General features: G+C 38.3%; 1 protein-coding gene across 2 annotated transcripts in view; it reads left to right on the top strand.

Annotated features, from left to right (window-relative positions):
* CFAP97 (cilia and flagella associated protein 97) overlaps positions 1 to 18022 on the top strand; it is a 33491-nt gene that overhangs the window by 13439 nt on the left and 2030 nt on the right. For both annotated transcript variants that reach the window (XM_033060163.2, XM_033060162.2), the window contains exons 4-5: positions 7692 to 7951; positions 17321 to 17471. In XM_033060163.2, coding sequence (XP_032916054.1) covers positions 7692 to 7951; positions 17321 to 17471 — 411 coding nt within the window. The remainder of the gene's footprint in view (positions 1 to 7691; positions 7952 to 17320; positions 17472 to 18022) is intronic.

The raw sequence follows: 18022 nt of genomic DNA, 5'->3' as shown, positions 1-18022 counted from the left end.
TTCGCTATAAACCTTAAAAGATATTGCAGAAAATTAATAACTGAAAGCAATATTCTAAACCCATGCTAATAAAAAATGTCAGTTATTTCCTCTGCTGTACTCTTGAGTAATTTGAACACAAAAAGAGAATTACGTATGGCAATGCAAAGAAATAGATTGTAAAAGATTGTTTTTTGAAGATAATTTCATAAATCACCATGTTGGAAAGCTGTGAATAAAATAAATTGGAAATTTTTCTGATGCTATTTTGCTTGATCCTATGTCTCAGTTACTATGCAAATAAAGAGATGGATTAAGGAGTGTGAACTAAGCATTCATCTATCTCAACCTGTTATGCTACAGATTTGCGCTCTGTCTTTAGACAGATCTCATTATTTTTGTGGTTCAAAACCAAGTTATCTGCTAAAATTGCTCTGAATCTCTTTATCTAAATGTTTTTGGTATCAATACAGTAGGATAGTGCAAGGTATATACAGAGCTAAAGAGTTTAGTACTTCGTCTTTTCTTCTCTGTAAAATGGGGTTGATACCTACTTACTTTATCAAAGTGTCTGTGAGAATTAGTCAGTAAATCCATGGTATTAGCTATTATTAACTTGAGGAGGTGGTGTGGTGGGGTAAGTAGGGCAATTGGCCACAGACTGAAGTTCTATCCTTGAAGCTCTCACTGACTTCTGTGCTGATAAATCTTTTTGCCTATTCTATGCCTTAGTTTTTTAAAATAGAGCTTCCTCTGTGAAAAACTCTTAATATAATTATCATTAATATGAAAGTGAAAACTCTGTGTTTCTGAATAAATTCTATTGTAGAAAATTAAATAGCAGCTTCAATTGAACATGGAGCAATCACTAACTTTTTTTTTTCCATACAGTTTGTCACTCAGGAAATAGAACAAGTTTATGATAACTGAAACTTTGTTCTCTTTAGGGATATGTTATCTGTGTGCTCATTCATGCTGAACTAGTGCATTTGTAGAAAAGCTGCGAAAGAGAATCTAAATTTAGACTCTACAATATACATGTACGCAAACTGTAGAGTTGAACTAAGCATATATAGCTTTCCTGTGGAATTTCATTTAGTGTGTATGTTCAGAGTTCAAACTAATTTTCTATATGTATGTGTATTCATATGCTTGGTTTTCACAGGCCTAGAAATTTGTGTTGAGGTAGAAGAGCAATTGCTAGCTTGTTCTTATATTTAGAGTTTGAAAAGAGGTTGAAAATCTGTGACATTATGGAGAGATACAGGCTTCCCCAACATCCAGGAGAAACTTTCTAATTATGGGGGGAAAAAAAAGTCCAGCACCTGTAAGACATCTTTCATGGTATCAAGAGATAACTAGCAGCCCTATTTAAGCGTGTTTAAATAGGGAAATTTTTTACCTGAAAAGGACATTCTCATTTTCTTAAAAACACCACTGAATCTTAAATTCTCAATTTAAATTATTTTAAAGAGCTCTGTGGCCTGCAATAACAGATGTAGAACAGATGTAGGAAGTATTTGTTTAGAGATACCATAGGAAAATAGTTTCACTCTTAAACTATGTATTGATGAAGAACTGTGATTTATTTAATCCTTTTGTACATTTCAAATGTGATATACATGTGGTATTGCAGCAGTATAAAATATCAGTCAGGTGTAAGCATTGAAGCAATTTATATTGGGATTGCAAAAGATACACTGAAACATGCATGATTTCGCTTTTAGCCGTAATGCCGTTAGCAGAGCTATATCATCCTGTCCTAACGCATTTGACTTGCTAATTATAAGTTGTGTTTTATATAAGGTTTGACCTTTCTCATTCTGCAAGGTTATTTCAATGCTTAGAAATTGAAAGCAATAAACAGCTTGTTTATGGCTTTAAAAAAAGGCAGGTATCTCTCCATGGAAACCAGCTTTCATAGAAATGCTGTGAATACCAGGGAATATTCTTTTCCTGCTTACCAGCAAATGAGAAGTAGACTGCACACTGTGCAAGGCGTTATGCAAATGCTGCTGCTTGTTTATCATCTACCTCAAATTATATTTAAGGTCCAGCTGTCCTTAAATGAAATTAACTAGTGGTTTATTTAAATTACAGTAATTTCATGACTATAAGGCGCACCCTTTTGACTAAAATTTTGGTTCAAACCCAGAAGTACACCTTATAGTCCGGTGCACCTTATATAATGGACAAAGTTGCGAAATTTGTCAACCCAGAAGTGCGAGCCAGGAGAACCTTGGGGAGAGCCAGCAGTGCCGCCAAGCAGCTCGGGCTCCCGGCGCTGCAGCGGGGCACGGGCACCCGGCACCGCGGCGGGGCATGGCACAGGCGCCCAGCACCACCGCACGGCAGAGTTGCCCAGCAACGTGGGGTGGAACGGGCTCCCAGCATTGTGGTGTGGCTCAGGTGCCTGGCACCAGCGTCAGCCCCCAGCGGCACCGAGCCCACCCGACCCCAAACCAAGCCAGTAAACCGTGTGACCACATGATTCTGTTACTACTTTGTTACTTTGTTGCACGTGGTGTGGATCCTCCCTGCAAAAAAAAGTGCGCCTTATAGTCCGGTGCGCCTTATATAATGTACAAAGTTGTGAAATTTGCCGGCTCCCGAAGGTGCGCCTTATTGTCATGAAATTGCTGTACTTACTACCCACTGATAGAGTATGTATGTGATAGGTAAATAATATTTCATTTTTCCAAGACTTACAAACTCTTTAGAAACTTAAATCATAACCTTAACTGTCATGTTATTACTTGTAACTCCTGTTTTCAATGGCCACTACAGAAATAGTCGGGTAAACCATTCAAATGCTTAGGCTTTGGGATTAAAGAGTAGTGTGGGTGCATTGATGAATAAATCATTGAAATAACTATGAAACTCAAACATCTGCATTGCATAACCTGTACTGTGCTACTAGTGTTTAATAGCATTTGGAATCTTACTTTTTTTTTGCTTTTTGATGGTGAATTGCCCCTGGGTTTGTGGGCATGTGCTGACCTGACTTAGACACCTACTGTCTTTGCCATGAAAGCAATGCTGCCAGTGAGTAGTAGCACACATTCAGTGCATAATGGACATACATTCCTGCTGTGGATTACCTGTTCTTCTGTCATAGCAAGTATGTGGAGAATAGATTATCTATAAATGGTCCTTTGCAGAGGCAGGCTGGACAGATTTTCAGTCAGGTGACTGGAAGCAGTGGCAACTATTACTGCTGATTTGAAATTCAGGCATCAGCATTTTGAACCATGGAAAGAATGTCACCCCTGTCACTTTCCCTTCAGGAAGACTTACACAAGTTTTTCCCCACTTCTTTCTAGATTGCTTCTGTGATTTATTTGCGCATCATTTAGGGAATGGTGATTTCTTCTCCTCGTTTTGTTAGGAATATGTATGCTGTGATACTCTTTCACTAAAATTATGCATATGCATTATGTTGTCTCTTTTTTCTACTAAACTTTAGACTTTCCTGTGACACAGTTCCTATGGAGATCAGTGTTGCATTTGTCTGGTTTAAAAAAGACTGTCTATGGGTGGGGACTAGTAAGTTATGGTTTGCTTTGCTGTGGTGTTTGCAGACTAAACTTCCTGAACATAGATCTTAACCAAGTAAAATGTAACTCCTATAAGTTAACAGCTTGAAGAACCACAAACCAGGTACTTTTACTGTCTTACCTGATCCAGTGTTTTGGTGTATTGCAGCAGTGTTGCAGCAAAAAGCTAGCTGGGAAGTTTCAAATGGGTCTTGGGTCACATAGAAGCTAATAATAAAAAGGTCGTTTGAGGAACCTGAGAGTTTTAGATTGGTATTTTAATTCCATCCCTTTGAAAAACGCTGCTGCATGTGTTGTATTGGGTCTGAACTTCTCATGCAAAATTAGCCTCTGTAATTCAGCCATCTATCAATAGATTACTTTCTGAGTTTTGGCAGTTGTCTGCTAAGGGTTCACTGAATAATTTCATAACAGAACCTTTGTGGTGTGCTTAATTATTTCACTGTATTAATATATTTCTCTTGAATTGTGCTAAATTCAATATTATGACTGTTAGCAAGCTCTCAACCTCAAAAGTTGCTAGAAAGCTGGCAGTGGTAAAGTCAGTTTCTACATTAAAAATAAATAAATAATAATGAGGCTAAGAATGAACAACATACTGAAGGAAGTGGGATGGAGTCTCTTTCTGCCTGACACAAGTGGGAAAGGCTATCTTTGTGGTGAGGTGGTAAAAGGTATGGATGAGGCACCATAGAAGTGATACATGTGCAAAGCAAAAAGGCTAAGGAAAGGAAGAAGAAAGAAGAGATGAATGAAAAAATAAGAGTCTGTGTTGAAGGGGGATGTGACTGAAGAAGCTGGAAGATGGGAGTAAAGTTAGTAAAATGTTGTCCTTGCATATATAAGAAATAGTATCCAGTAGAGCAATGCATGGATATGTACATAGATAGGTATTAATTCTAATTGCCTGAGAGCTTCTGGTAAATTAGGGGGTATTTAATGCTACAGAAGTTGCATACCACTGCTCCCAGGAAATCCAAGTGACAAAGTACCGCAGTGCTTGTTGATCCCTGTGTGTAGCAATTGCTTCAGGGCTCCTTTAATTATTGTTTCTAGTAGCATTTACTGACCAGCTTTGGGATAAAAGGGAAAGGCTTTGGTCTGGTTTTATATTTTCGTCACACCTAACAGTGGTTTACCAGAAAAGTGAAGAAGTCAGAAAATAGGTAGTCAGTAATTACCTTGAAGCATTTTTAATCTCTTTACTGGCTACAGTTTATAGTTACAGTAATTTCACGATTATAAGCCGCACCATTTTGACTAAAATTTTGGTCTGAACCCGGAAGTGCGGCTTATAATCAGGTGCGACTTATATATGGACAAAGAACGAAAAGTTGCTGTTTTAGTTTGGAGGACAGGTGTCTGCTGAGAAAGGCAGGAGCTTCTCTTTGAAATGGAAAATGTAAACCCCCTCCCTCCAAATTATTATAATTTTGAAATCAAGGGGCTTTCAGGCAAAGATATGGGAATTAGGAATAACATTTCTAGGGAAATTAAAATAGAAATACAGTACTACAAAGAAACAAACTCCAAACCCTGACAAAGTCAGAGTACAACCTGACACCCCGTTAGGCAGGGTGTTGGTAGCAGTCCCATTAAATGATGGTTGCAGTCCTCTTGCTGTGACAGATGTGATTCAGTTGGAGCAGTGCTCCTGCAGAACGTGCAGTTTCCCTCCGGAGGTCCAGTGGTGATGTGGAGGAATCCCGTTTTCCTCTGGAGTCCAGTGGAGAAAAGGCTCCCTTTAGTGTCCCAAAACCTCTGTTTTTCTCTTGGTAAGAAATGTTGGGCTCTTCCCCCTGGCTGGAGAAACTTCCAATGGGCTGAAGTAATTTTATTAGTCACACAGTGGGACTCAATGGGCCGTTAGCAGAAAATGACTTGCTGGAGGAAGGGTGGGTTGTGCAAAGATAAAGAACAATGCCCTGCCTGGTTTCAGTGGATGGCCCATCAGCAGAATATCTGCCTTTGAGATAAGGATCACTGCCCCCACCCTCAACAGATGGTGATAGAATAGATACCTTTTATCACACTCTGTATTGTAACCCAAGACAGTTGCCTACATCCAGACACGCGGCTTATAATTGTGAAATTACTGTACATCAAAAGTATGTACAGTCTCTGCCAAAGCATAGCCTGCTCTCTTACAGTGAATTAGAAGTCATTGACCAGTGAAGGCATGGAACCTATATTTCTAATTGAAAAAGTCTTTATCCAGAATGCCATTGCTTTAAATTGATTTTTACTAGTTGGCAACTTCCACAGAGGCAAAGGAGTTGCTGGAAATTTGTGCTGACAGTAATTCAGAAATTTAAATGCCTCTTGTAATAGACGTCCTCATCAATAGCATTGACGCCACAAGGCTAGGTCAAGACTTGAGTTTGACTGCTGTTCTTTGTCATGACCAAATTTCCACTATTGCGTGTGACATGCAGTCCTCTTTAACCCATGAGACGCTATGGATATAAGACAAAAGGTCGAATTACCTTTCATAGCTCCATAACAACACAATTATCAATTATATAACATATCTTCTTCAGACAGTTGTTCAATTTACTTTCTTCTAGCTGTGTTCTGCAGCTTGCTTGTTCCAATTAAGACATTCTACAATATTTTCTACTGAGATATATGCTGCAGCTTGATGTGAATTGTGTGGTTCTAGTTATTTTCTTTGCATTTCTTTGTCTCTTGTAGGCTTATCCAGATGAGTCTCATTCCAGGTTTGTCTCCTCCAATGGTGTCGATCGCTGTAGTAGTTTTACCTTAAGAATAACTTACTAAACTGTAGAGATGTTTTTCAGGACCTTTATATTGTATTAACCTGCTGGTTGACACACTTGATCTGTGCTAGATGGCATTGTGTCTTGGTTTTGAGGTGATTTGCATCTTCTCTTGACAAACACAAGCAGAATTCGCTAATGTGGGCAACCTCATAGTTAGAGGTGCTGAGGGACAGTTCTTGCCTGTGTTGGCTAGCATGCTGATAGTCCAAGTTTACTAATTTCCAGATGAATGTTGAAATTAATGAAGTGTTTGGATTTTGCATTTTGAATACTGTTCTTAAATTTCTCAAAGACAGTAGTAATACTTACTTGCATCAATTCTGAAATAAAATCAGTTGAGCTACCACAAGAAAAATTCCATTTCACTTTTAAGTTAAAAAATGCTCTTCATTCTTGGGTTTTTTCCACTGTTAGATTACCTCAGACATTTCTTGCCAACAGATTGTTAATGCAGAAGTGTTTGCTGAGGAAATATTACTGCCTGCCTGGATTTTTGTTGTTTTTTTTTCTTTCTGCTTTGGATGCTTGTTTTGCCTGTGTGGGACTTTTAGGGGTGAGAATGAGGGATGTCTTCTGAAGGCTGTAGTATTGGAGGAGTGTGGGGAATTGCACAAATAAGGCTTTTTTGTCTGTGTCTCAGCTCCAAAAATCTGTCTAATCTAAGCTGGTACTGCCATTCCTGTACCATAGATAATGCAATGGCTCGATAGAGTAATAACATGACAGCAAAACTCTTACATAGCAGTTGGCAGAAGACCTGCTGCAGAGCTTTAGAAAGCAAAGGCTTAGAAATAGGTCAACAGCACATCTCCAGTGGAAATATAATAAATATAGCTGGCTCTGGCTAAGTGTGAGCTTTTCCAGTTGTCTTGCAATTGTGCATGTCAAGTTGCTATGTATTTTTAAGCGTGCATTCATTGGCTTGAAACCTTATTATCATGGTTTGATTGTTGTGTGCTTACTATTTTAAATTTCCATGCCCCAGTAATTTTTCTTTTGTTATATGTGCTCACTCATTTCTCTCCATTCATTAAATTTACTTTTCATCATTCCCTTTGCATTTCCTCTACAAACATGATGTAGAATTGCTATAGGTGTTAAGGATCAATAAAATCACTTCAGGAAATGCACTTAGTGTCTCTTAGTCAGGCGTCCCCAGCTTCAGTTTTCTGTCTGAAACATTGTTTTGATTCTGTCTCAGCTGAGATGGATACTTTTGATGAACTTGGGAGCAAAGTTTAAATCTTTTTTTATGTGCAAACATCTAAATACTAATTTTATATTTTAATTCTCGGTTCTAATTTATGTTTGGTACCAGGTTCCTGAAGCTGCGTTCTCTAATCTGCTTATTTCACTTTTTGCTATTTTAAAGCTTTCTTACAGTTGGATCAAAAGGAACATAAACTAAACATTGATCAGCCATCTAAAGGAATAAGGAAAAATTACTCTTTCACAAATGAAGAAGTAAGGCAGATTGATCGGGAAAACCAGAGGTTGCTAAAAGAACTATCCAGACAGTCTGCCAGGCCAAGGAGAAGCAGCACGTTGAAGACGTCTATAACACCAGCTAGATTGTACCACACTGCCCTCAACAGGCAAAAAGAGCAGCAAAGAATTGAAAGAGAAAACCTGGTAAGTTTTGTGTGGATGTGGATCAGTAAATTGAGAAGGACTATCTCTTGTCAGATGAGCTGTTGCTAAATACTTAGAAAATTTATGAGGCAGTGCTGGACCTCTTCTGCAGTAGGTCTTCAATGAATTTCCATTACTATGGTGTTGGCATAATCGTTCAAAAGGGTGAATTTCTTGTATATTTGGGAGAGAGGTAGGAGTAATGATGGTTTTTTTCAGATGGAAGTAGATTTTAGTTTATATATGCATTTGCTCTACTTTGGTATCATTTAAGAGGAACAACTGTTATTGTAAATACACTCAAAACAGGATAGCAGTCTGACTGTTCTTTCTGCTTCATGCATCATGACTACTAGTCTCTCAAAAACAGGCTTGCATAAAATGAAACAATCAATATGATAGCATCAAACCCATTGTATTTGAAATACAGAGGATAACAAAGTCAATATCAGTTTTGGTTTTTGACTCATAGCTATCTCTAAATATTTGTAGCACTCTGATTACCACAGTGTAATGTCAATTACAATAGCTTATTTTACTGGAAAACAAAAACTCGGACCCATTTGTAGGGATATTGTAAGAGTTCTCAAATAATAGAAGGGAAACTGGTTTGAATAAGATACTTTTAGTAATTTAATTGTAATACATACATTTAATGGCATTTTATATCTTCTATGTATTTATCAGTGTGTTTGATAAAGTCACACAATTATAGTTAAAATAATTGGAAAATGTATACTGGAAGTAATTTTTTACTTTCTGTGTAAGTATAGGTTGCAATTTCCTTTTCTATACACATGGAGATACAGATTCAATGTGGAGGAAGGTCTGCCTATTTGGGAAAATCTGTTAGGTCTTCATTCTTCCAGCTTTCAGACATCTGGATTGTTAAAACTTTGCAAATTAGCAAACTTTCTCCTCAGCTTCACTAGGCTGCAGTTCACATTACGCATAAAAGTCTGAAAGAATTTAGGACAAGATTTTGTTATAGATGTGTGATACTTGTCATTGGCTGGGGAAGAAATGTTTTTAGGCTTTGGTGTATTTAGGTTGGTAGGAGGGTGTTGATGGTGTTTATTTCAGATGTTGAAAATAGGTCTTGTTCTACCACATGAACCTTGTTAATAAGAATATATTCTTAGGTGATGGGGAGGAAGTGCTGTGCCACAGTTCCTCAGGATGTAACAGTTATATGCTGTACTGCATAACAGTTGATGATCACAGTAAATTAATGTGTAGGATATTTTAAAGGGCACTTCTGTTTACTCAAATCCACAAACCCGTTCTCTTATGATTTAGTGCAGTGTTTGTTCAAGACTGTCTTGCCTTTGCAACTTTTGGATCAAAAATGCAGCAGACCTGAACACATTGAGTCATTTCACATATTGCTGCTTTAGTACATGTAAGAGATGAACGGTGATTGCATGAAGTCCAAGAAATAGTATTGTTCATTTACTTACTCATTTATAGTTTAGTTGTTGTCATCAGCAATGTGGGTGGACATGTTCGATCTGAGAATTAACTTTAGGATATTATGCTAGTTTAGGCTATAAAAGCATTTGGTTTATTCTTTTCCCTAGACTCAGGATGATACATTCTGTTCTTCTTTTTGATCAGTGATTCATCAATGCAGCTCTTCCATTTTGTTTAACTTTGCTGTAATTTTTTTGGCAATTTTGTTTGTTTTTATTCTGTTTGAAATGTACGTACACCTAGAGCATCACAGTTTGAACATACTGATTTTTGTAGCACTACCTTTTGAGATTACATGTGTGGCATACTTTTCTCTGAGACAGTAAATGAAACAGCAGCCCTACCCTGCTCATTGATGATTTTTTTTTTCTTTATATTGGTAAAAGCATGTGGTTTATGAACCTGTTTTCTTCTGGTCAACAACTTTCCTCATCTTCATGAATTTGAAGAGATGGAATTGGTGGAATTCTGTGGAACTCTCTTGCTCTTACTTCTTGGGAATTTTTTTTATACAGGTCCTGAGGGTACTGCATACAGGGTATGGTGTTTGATACACCTTTGCATCCTTCTCCAACAAAAATTTCACAGAGTTTTGTAAATTATTTGAGAATAGAAATCTACAACAGTAGTCTCTGCAGGGGGTCTAAGAGTTTTGATGAAGAGAATTTTTTTTTATTTTTGCTGGTGTTGGCAGAACTTCTATAACTTGTCCTCAGGTTAACGACTTGTCTGGTCAAAATGTTCATTTGTTCCATCAGAACATTCTTGAAGTTTCTGTTACCAGAAAGCTTGATTTCTCTTGCGGGCATTTAGCATCAGAGATGATGCAGGAAAGTAAGTACAGTAATTTCACGACCATAAGGTACACTGGATTATAAGGCACACCTCCAGGAGTTGGCAAAATTCCGAACTTTGTTCACATGTAAGGCACACTGGACTATAAAGCGCACCTCTTTTTTTTGCAGCGAGGATCTGTGCCATGGGCAACAAAGTAACGAATTAGTACAGAATCATGAGATCAGGGGGTTTACTGGCAGGTGCTCAATTTGGAAACATTTTAACAGATTGGTGTGGCCTTTAAATGCAGCCCCAGGCGCCCTCCCTGTGCCACGGGCACTCCCGCCAGTGCCAGCTGGCTCGGCTCACACCCCGGCTGCCGCCGCCTGTCCCCCTCACGCCTGGGCCACCGCTGCCTGTCCCCCTCGCACCCAGACCGCCGCCGCCAGGCTTGCCTCGGCCCGGCGCTGCCCCGCTGGGGCCGGGCAGGCTCAGCTCAGGGCTGCTGTGGGCTCACGCTTCCGGGTTGGCAAATTTCTGAACTTTGTCCATATATAAGGCGCACCGGCCTATAAAGCGCACTTCCAGGTTCAGACCAAAATTTTAGTCAAAACAGTGCGCCTTATAGTCGTGAAATTACTGTACAATTTTAGGAAATTAGAGAGGATTCTGAGTGGTTTTGTGCTCCCTAGCTTTGTGAAAGGGTGCCAATAGGTACTGCAAAAATATGTCATTCCCACAGACTGTGTTACAAAGCATTGCTGGAATAAAAAGATGCATTGCTCTGGTGAACAGTAGCTTAAAAGTACTGATAAGCAATTTATGGAAAAAGCACAATTAGCAAAACAGATGACTGCTGAAATTAATGCCATTATTTTGTACTTGCTGCTTTTGACTGCTTTCATAAATGGAACATACTTTTGATTTGCTTTTCAGAGCTAGCAAGATCAGAGCATGTCTTTTGCCAATAGAGGATGCTGTTGATTCAGAAAACATTCTACTCTTGTGTTTGAAAATAATTTCAATCCCTCTTCTTCTGGGGAAAGGAACTTAGGTGTGATGGATGTGTTACTTTGTTCCCGTGTCTGCATATATGTGTCTGTTGATACAGTAATCATTGTCAAATTATTTTAAATAAGGCTATATGCCATTGAATCTTTTAATCTTTGTTTTGTAATGCCTGGCATATACAGGTAAGTGTTTGAGGTCCTTGAAATACTGATTTGCAGTCATCACATTGTTCTTCAGTCACTTAATCAGAACTCAGAAAAATTAGTATCTCTTATTTTCTGGTGAATTTTCCCATAATTTTTATTAATTGTGACTAGGATTTAGGTATTAGGTGACCTCAATGAGCTAAACTGCTATGTTCAGTCAAGTTCCTAGGGAACAGTGACCTTTTGAGCTCACATTGGAATTTCACTGGAAGATCTCAGCAGCTCTGGTAGGGGCAGTTCTCAAACCTTAATTCAGGAGGGATAAGGGTGTTCCTATTTTGTGGATATTTGGTCTTTCCATGCATTCCTGCACATATATCCTGCACGTAAGACTCCATGTTCTTCATTTCCTCACCTCTTATTCCCACAAAATGTAACCTAAACCCTAGTACATCCATTTCTGATCCCACTTTGAGTATAGTGACCCTTCCAAACAATTTTTTTTTTAATCCCATACTGTGTTTCTCTGCAAGGGCTTTCTCTTTTCACTCACTTGGTTTCCTGAATTCTCTGTGCTGCAGATTCATTATGGCTTCTGGCCACAACTTGCTGCAGTCAGTGGCCTCTACCAGCACAAGGATTCTTCAGGGAGACATTCCTTCTCTTGCAGTCAGAGTTGGCTTTGTCCTGCTGGAAATCCTGAGTCTCCTTTAGAAATGCATTTATTTTACTGCCATAAATGAATGTGTATTCATTTGTCTCCATTGGATTTGATGGTGCAGATATGCTGTCATAGTTGGATGGGGAGTAAAGGGCAAGGGAGGCATAGTGCTTTTGGCCTTCCCTCTACCTGGCTGACACCATGTACAAAGAATCTTCCCTTGATCCTGTGCTGCCCTGTGCTTGCCCTGCCAACTACATCGTGCTGCAGCAAGGGAAATAACTTCTTGGCATGGAAAAAGTAGGAGGAGGGCCACTGGTTCATCAGGGTTGCACATTGTACCTGAGCACATTGTACTTTTCTCCCTAGAAGTATTCCAAACTGCATTTTCTCTGCCTTCCCTTTGTCCTGTCCCCAAGGACTAGCCCCAGAGATAGGGAGCATCACCAGGCCTTGGATACTGCACACTTAGGTGGTTGTGGAAAGAGTACCAAGCTTGTTCAGACTGATCTGAGTCTGGAGGAGAAAGCTGTGCAGAATGCAGTTGTGAAAGACAATATAGTCTCATGTGTGGTCTTAGGAACTCAGAAATACTCATGTTGCATTGATGACTCCTCAGAAACTCAAACACACAGAATTTTATATTATATTTTCACTTACTGAGTTCAAAGGTCGTGTATGCCAAACCAAAAGATAAAATGTTGGTAGTTCCTGAGACTAAAAAATGCACTGCCAAAAGGTTTCCATGGCCTTGTCATAATGGGAAGCTGTCAAGATCTGGGATTGGCACACAGATGTGCATGGTTAAACTATTCTAGAGTACAGTACAAATATAATTCTGTGATGATAGTATTTAAGCTGTAGGCTCTTTGTGGTCAGATTCTATGGTCTTCAGATTCTTGACCCAGACTTGAGATTGCCATAGCACTGCTATTCTAATTAGAATAAAGACTGACTAATTGGCATGTTAAAGGAAAGTTTCGATCACTTTGCAAACTGCTTAATTTCGTGGGATTTTCTTTTGTGTACTCTTAGCCTACTTTCCTTGTGGTGTTGCCCACCACTCATAAACTTAATAGCTGTTCTGTTAAAAAGACTTTTCTTGTAAACTGAGAACCTTTAAAAGTTTTCTGACTGTTAGTGTTTGTCAGGTTCGAGCTAGTTAATACAACTGGCAATTAAAGAAAATTACAAATACTTGTATTGATAAGAACAGAAAGCTGTTCTTGAATGCAGTTATCTGTTTCTCCCTAGGCTCTGCAAAGGGACAGTGTGATCACTAACATCAGTGACATTAGAGGAGGTGTAATATAAATAAATTTGAACAGCTGTCAAGGCACACTAGTCAGCTGATTAGGATTCACAGGAGGTGAAACTGAAGCCTTCATACTTTTATTTAACAAGCAAAGTAAACCGAGGAAAAGTAAAATTTTTAAGCTTCTCTCTGAACTCAGTTTAAGAGTGCTACATTTTCAGTGTTTTTTTCATTCCTTTTCCAACATAGCTGCAGAGGAGTCTGTACTAATTATGCTTGAGTCTTTTTTTCTGACAGAGACCTTTAGAATTACTTCCAGTGCTCTCCTAATGTATCCAAAATTAAATTAGCAGATTTTCTTTAGGCCCACTGTATAGCAGCAGTTTTCCGATTGTGTTGGGTTTTCTTTGTTCTCAAATTGTTGGCATTTCTGACATTTCTGGCATTGACAATATGTATTGTAGTATCTTTATAGATACTAATCTGTCCAGATGCCTAGATTTATAAAGGATTATCCTATTCCTAGAAGGTAATCATGCAGGAACACCTTCTGTGACTTTTCTTTTTTAATATTCTACTTTTACTGTAAACTCAGTATTAAAATAAAAGAAGATGTGGCAAATACAAGCCAGGGAAGTCTTTTGCCCAGATGAGAGATCATCAGTGATACAGTACTATATAGGATTTGAGCTTGAATCAAGAGCTCTGAGCACCTACAATGTAACTTCAAGCGACTAATAACATTCCTGCCATTAGTGTTTGTTCCTCATTTTTTTTTTTGTTCCTTAAAATTTGATGGGGAACATATATTTGGTTCAAAACACCCGAGTTATGTTCTGTAATCTGATTCTTTGATTGTTGAGATCAATGATGAAATACCTATTTACTTCAGTGATGCAGAATTAAGGAACCAGAGATTTGGTACTTCAGAAGAATGAGGAAAGTGTCAGCTTCCTTCAGTTCATTTCTCAAAAGGAGAACATAAAGAATTAGTAGATTGATATGTATGACTGAAAAACAACATTTGCTCAAGGTACTTGTACTATTGTGCCAGGTAGTTCCTCAGTTAAGGACCTCAAGATTGTAGGGTTGGTAATAAAACCATAAGAATCAGATTAGTTCTGGATTACAGATTTAGTGGGTCAGGACTGCCATTTCACTGTGTTGATGCATTCATCTCTGCATGCAGCAGGCTGTTTTCCAAATGGCAAAATTCACAACTGAAAATAGCATGGAAGTTAGCATGCCCTCAGTACAATCCACAGCAGAAGGCAAGGGAACCACAGAAGCTCTTTTCTTATTGTCTAGAAAAGCTTTCCTTCAGACACTGCTGCATCACAGAATCTGTATCTGCTTTTTCTCTAGCTCTTTTTTTTTCCCCCCTTCATTAATGGCAACTTGATACTTTTCAAAATACAGGCATAAAAACAAACTACTTTATTTAAACTAGAATGAAGTGGGCATGTATATGTGTGTATACATACATATATTACATGTATTATTAAGGTATGCAAATCTATGAGGCTGTTACAATTGAGTGCAGACTTGAAACATGCTGATCTATTTGTGATTGAACTGAATGTATTGAGAGCTTCCATTTTTAATACTGAAGGTAAAATAAGTGTTCTCTGTAAGTCTAAACATGTAGTTGTGTGAGGAGATGTGGATGAAGTGAGAAAAATGTTGGCTGTAACATTTAGAGACAAGTCTACCATTTCATGTTCTGTAATTGGCTTTAGTGAAGAGCTATTTCTAGCTGAAGTCCTTCCTTTGACTTTTGCTTACTTAGGTATTCCTGCTTGATGATGAACTGGCTGGCACTTGACGCAAGCATTTGTGACATGTTACATCTGAGCCAAAGTCACTTGTCCTTTCTCTCTTGTGCACTCTGTGCGGGTTTCCAGTGCTCATGCATAAACTACCAAGAGTTTGTAGATTCTGTTATAGTTAGACAATGACAGCTGACATCCTGTGAATACTATACCATTTCCTAAGTCACTTCTTGTAAATTTTTTTTATTCTTATTAAAAAAAAAATCAGTACATGATTGGGTGTGCAGTTTAATGGTAATGCAGTTTCTTGCCATGCAAGTATACATCTAGGCAATGCATCTTATAAACAGAGTTATCTTTAGTGCTTTGGAGACTTACTGGAAGCACAGTTTGCATTGTCTCTTGTTGAAAGGATGCATGTCAGAACGCAGATGAGCAAAGGTTGTGTCATTGCCTAATGTTTGCAAGCCATCAAATGAATTGATATTAGTTAGAAGAAGAACTAAATAAATCTATGCAAGGCAACCACTAGAGGTGCAATATATTAAAAATGTGAAGGTTTTAATTGGAAGTTGCATATGGGTGGGTATTCCCAATTTTTCATCCTCTCAGGTCTTTTTTTAAGATTATCGAAATGTCTTAAACCACTAAATTCTGTTTCAAGTAGAAATAATTACACAGAATAGGAAATTACATCTTTAAAATACTGTATTAGTAGTTATTCCAATTTATCACTTGCCATGTGATTTCCAGGGCTAATTTGAACAAGAGGAAATTGTCTGTATCAATAATTTTAAATAGAATCTCTTAGATTAGGGATAAAATGAAGTCTTGCAGATGCTTGTCCTTTCCTTTTGAAATTAGTTTCACAGAATTTGGGTCAGTAATCCTCTCTAGGTTTCATATAGGACAACACAAAATACAGTCATTTCACAATTATAAGCCTCACCATTTTGACTAAAATTTTGGTCCGAACCCGAAGTGCGGCTTATAATCAGGCGCGGCTTATATATGGACAAAGAATGAAAAGTTGCTGTTTTAGTTTGGAGGACAGGTGTCTGCTGAGAAAGGCAGGAGCTTCTCTTTGAAATGGAGAATGTAAACCCCCTCCCTCCAAATTATTATAATTTTGAAATCAAGGGGCTTTCATGCAAAAATATGGGAATTAGGAATAACAGTTCTTTTCTAGGGAAATTAAAATAGAAATGCAGTACTACAAAGAAACAAACTCCAAACCCTGACAAAGTCAGAGTACAACCTGACACCCCTCAGGCAGGGTGTTGGTAGCAGTCCCATTAAATGGTGGTTGCAGTCCTCCTGCAGTGACAGATGTGATTCAGTTGGAGCAGTTCTCCTGCAGAAGGTGCAGTTTCCCTCCAGAGGTCCAGTGGTGATGTGGAGAAATCGGATTTTCCTCTGGAGTCCAGTGGAGAAGGGGCTACCTTAGTATCCCAAAACGTGTGTTTTTCTCTTGGTAAGAAATGTTGGGCTCTTCCCCCTGGCTGGAGCAACTTCCAATGGGATGAAGTAATTTTATCAGTCCCACAGTGGGACTCAATGGGCCATTAGCAGAAAATTACTCGCTGGAGGAAGGATTGGTTGTGAAAAGATAAAGAACAATGCTCTGCCTGGTTTCAATGGATGGCCCATTAGCAGAATATCTACCACGGAGATAAGGATCACTGCCCCCACCCTCAACAGATGGTGATAGAATAGATATCTTTTATCACACTCTGTATTGTAACATGCGGCTTATAATCAGGTGCGGCTTATATATGGACAAAGAATGAAAAGTTGCTGGCACCCGGAAGTGCGGCTTATACTGAGTGCAGCTTATAATCGTGAAATTACTGTAGTCTGTTTTTTAAAAAAATCACAAACTTCTCATTCTTCCAGAAATTTAGAAGAGAGGACTAACCAAAGGTAGGATTAGAATTGTGGAACCCATATTTTCACTACCTTTGGTAATAGTCACCAAATAGATGTATTGTTTCAAATTGCTGTAAAGCACAGAGAACTATGAGGTACTAAAGATGTACTCCATGTAGAACTGATGATGTGCAAGGGACAGTTACAGTTTGTGTCATAACACTGAGAAAAGAACTGAATAGCAGAGTAGCGTATGCCAGTCACCAGTGGAGGAATTCCTGTTGTGTACTGCTAAAAATTTTGGGGCTTTTTGGAGTTCAAATAAAAATCAGTTTGTGACTGTTTGTTTTGCAGCATCTTATTCATTCTTTGTCTTTCTTGATGACCTTTTTCTTCAATATTAAGGCTTTCCTGAAAAGACTGGAAGCAGTGAAACCAACAGCTGGTATGAGGCGTTCTGAACAACTGAGGGACTATCACCGCCACATGAGCTACCTGAGTTCTTCACCTTCTGTAAGAAGGGGTAAATCTCCTTTCAGCCAGCTTAGTCCTCCAAGTAAGTACTTTGAAGTTGCAGATTATTGTATTTCTTTGCATATGTTTGTCTTTGTATAATTCAGAGTTGTGAAGCACGTACTGTTAAGAATAGCAAATATGTTCTTTGTCATCTTTAGATTGATTATCAAATGGAAGTCATCAAAATTATTTTTCTAGCCACCAAAAGTGATTAATATATGCAAATAGTTTTTTGCCATCCTAAGTTTCTAATAAATGATCTTGTCAATTATCTTTTCCAAGAAGAAAAAAATCCCTGTAGTAAAGTGTCTCTCATTTTGCCATTACCCTTTACTGAAAGAAGGGTTAAAACAAACCCAACCACAAACCCCAAAATAGTATCAATGAATGTTCAAATTCTCATTTAGAAAATTTAGATCTACTGATAGTAGCCTTGTTTTTCTCAGAAACTCGGTGTAAGATTTGGAAGTAGACAATGTGTCTCTATAGACCCATATGTGTTCAGTCGAAGAATCAAAGACTTGAATTTTTTTTCCTGATCATTTCTAAACAACATAATTAACTCTTTTCAGGTTGTATTAAATTTACTGT

This window comes from Catharus ustulatus, chromosome 5 (assembly GCF_009819885.2).
Source record: "Catharus ustulatus isolate bCatUst1 chromosome 5, bCatUst1.pri.v2, whole genome shotgun sequence".
NCBI lineage: Eukaryota > Metazoa > Chordata > Aves > Passeriformes > Turdidae > Catharus > Catharus ustulatus.
Note: the sequence above shows the minus strand (reverse complement) of the source record. Positions and strands in the feature narration are given on the sequence as shown.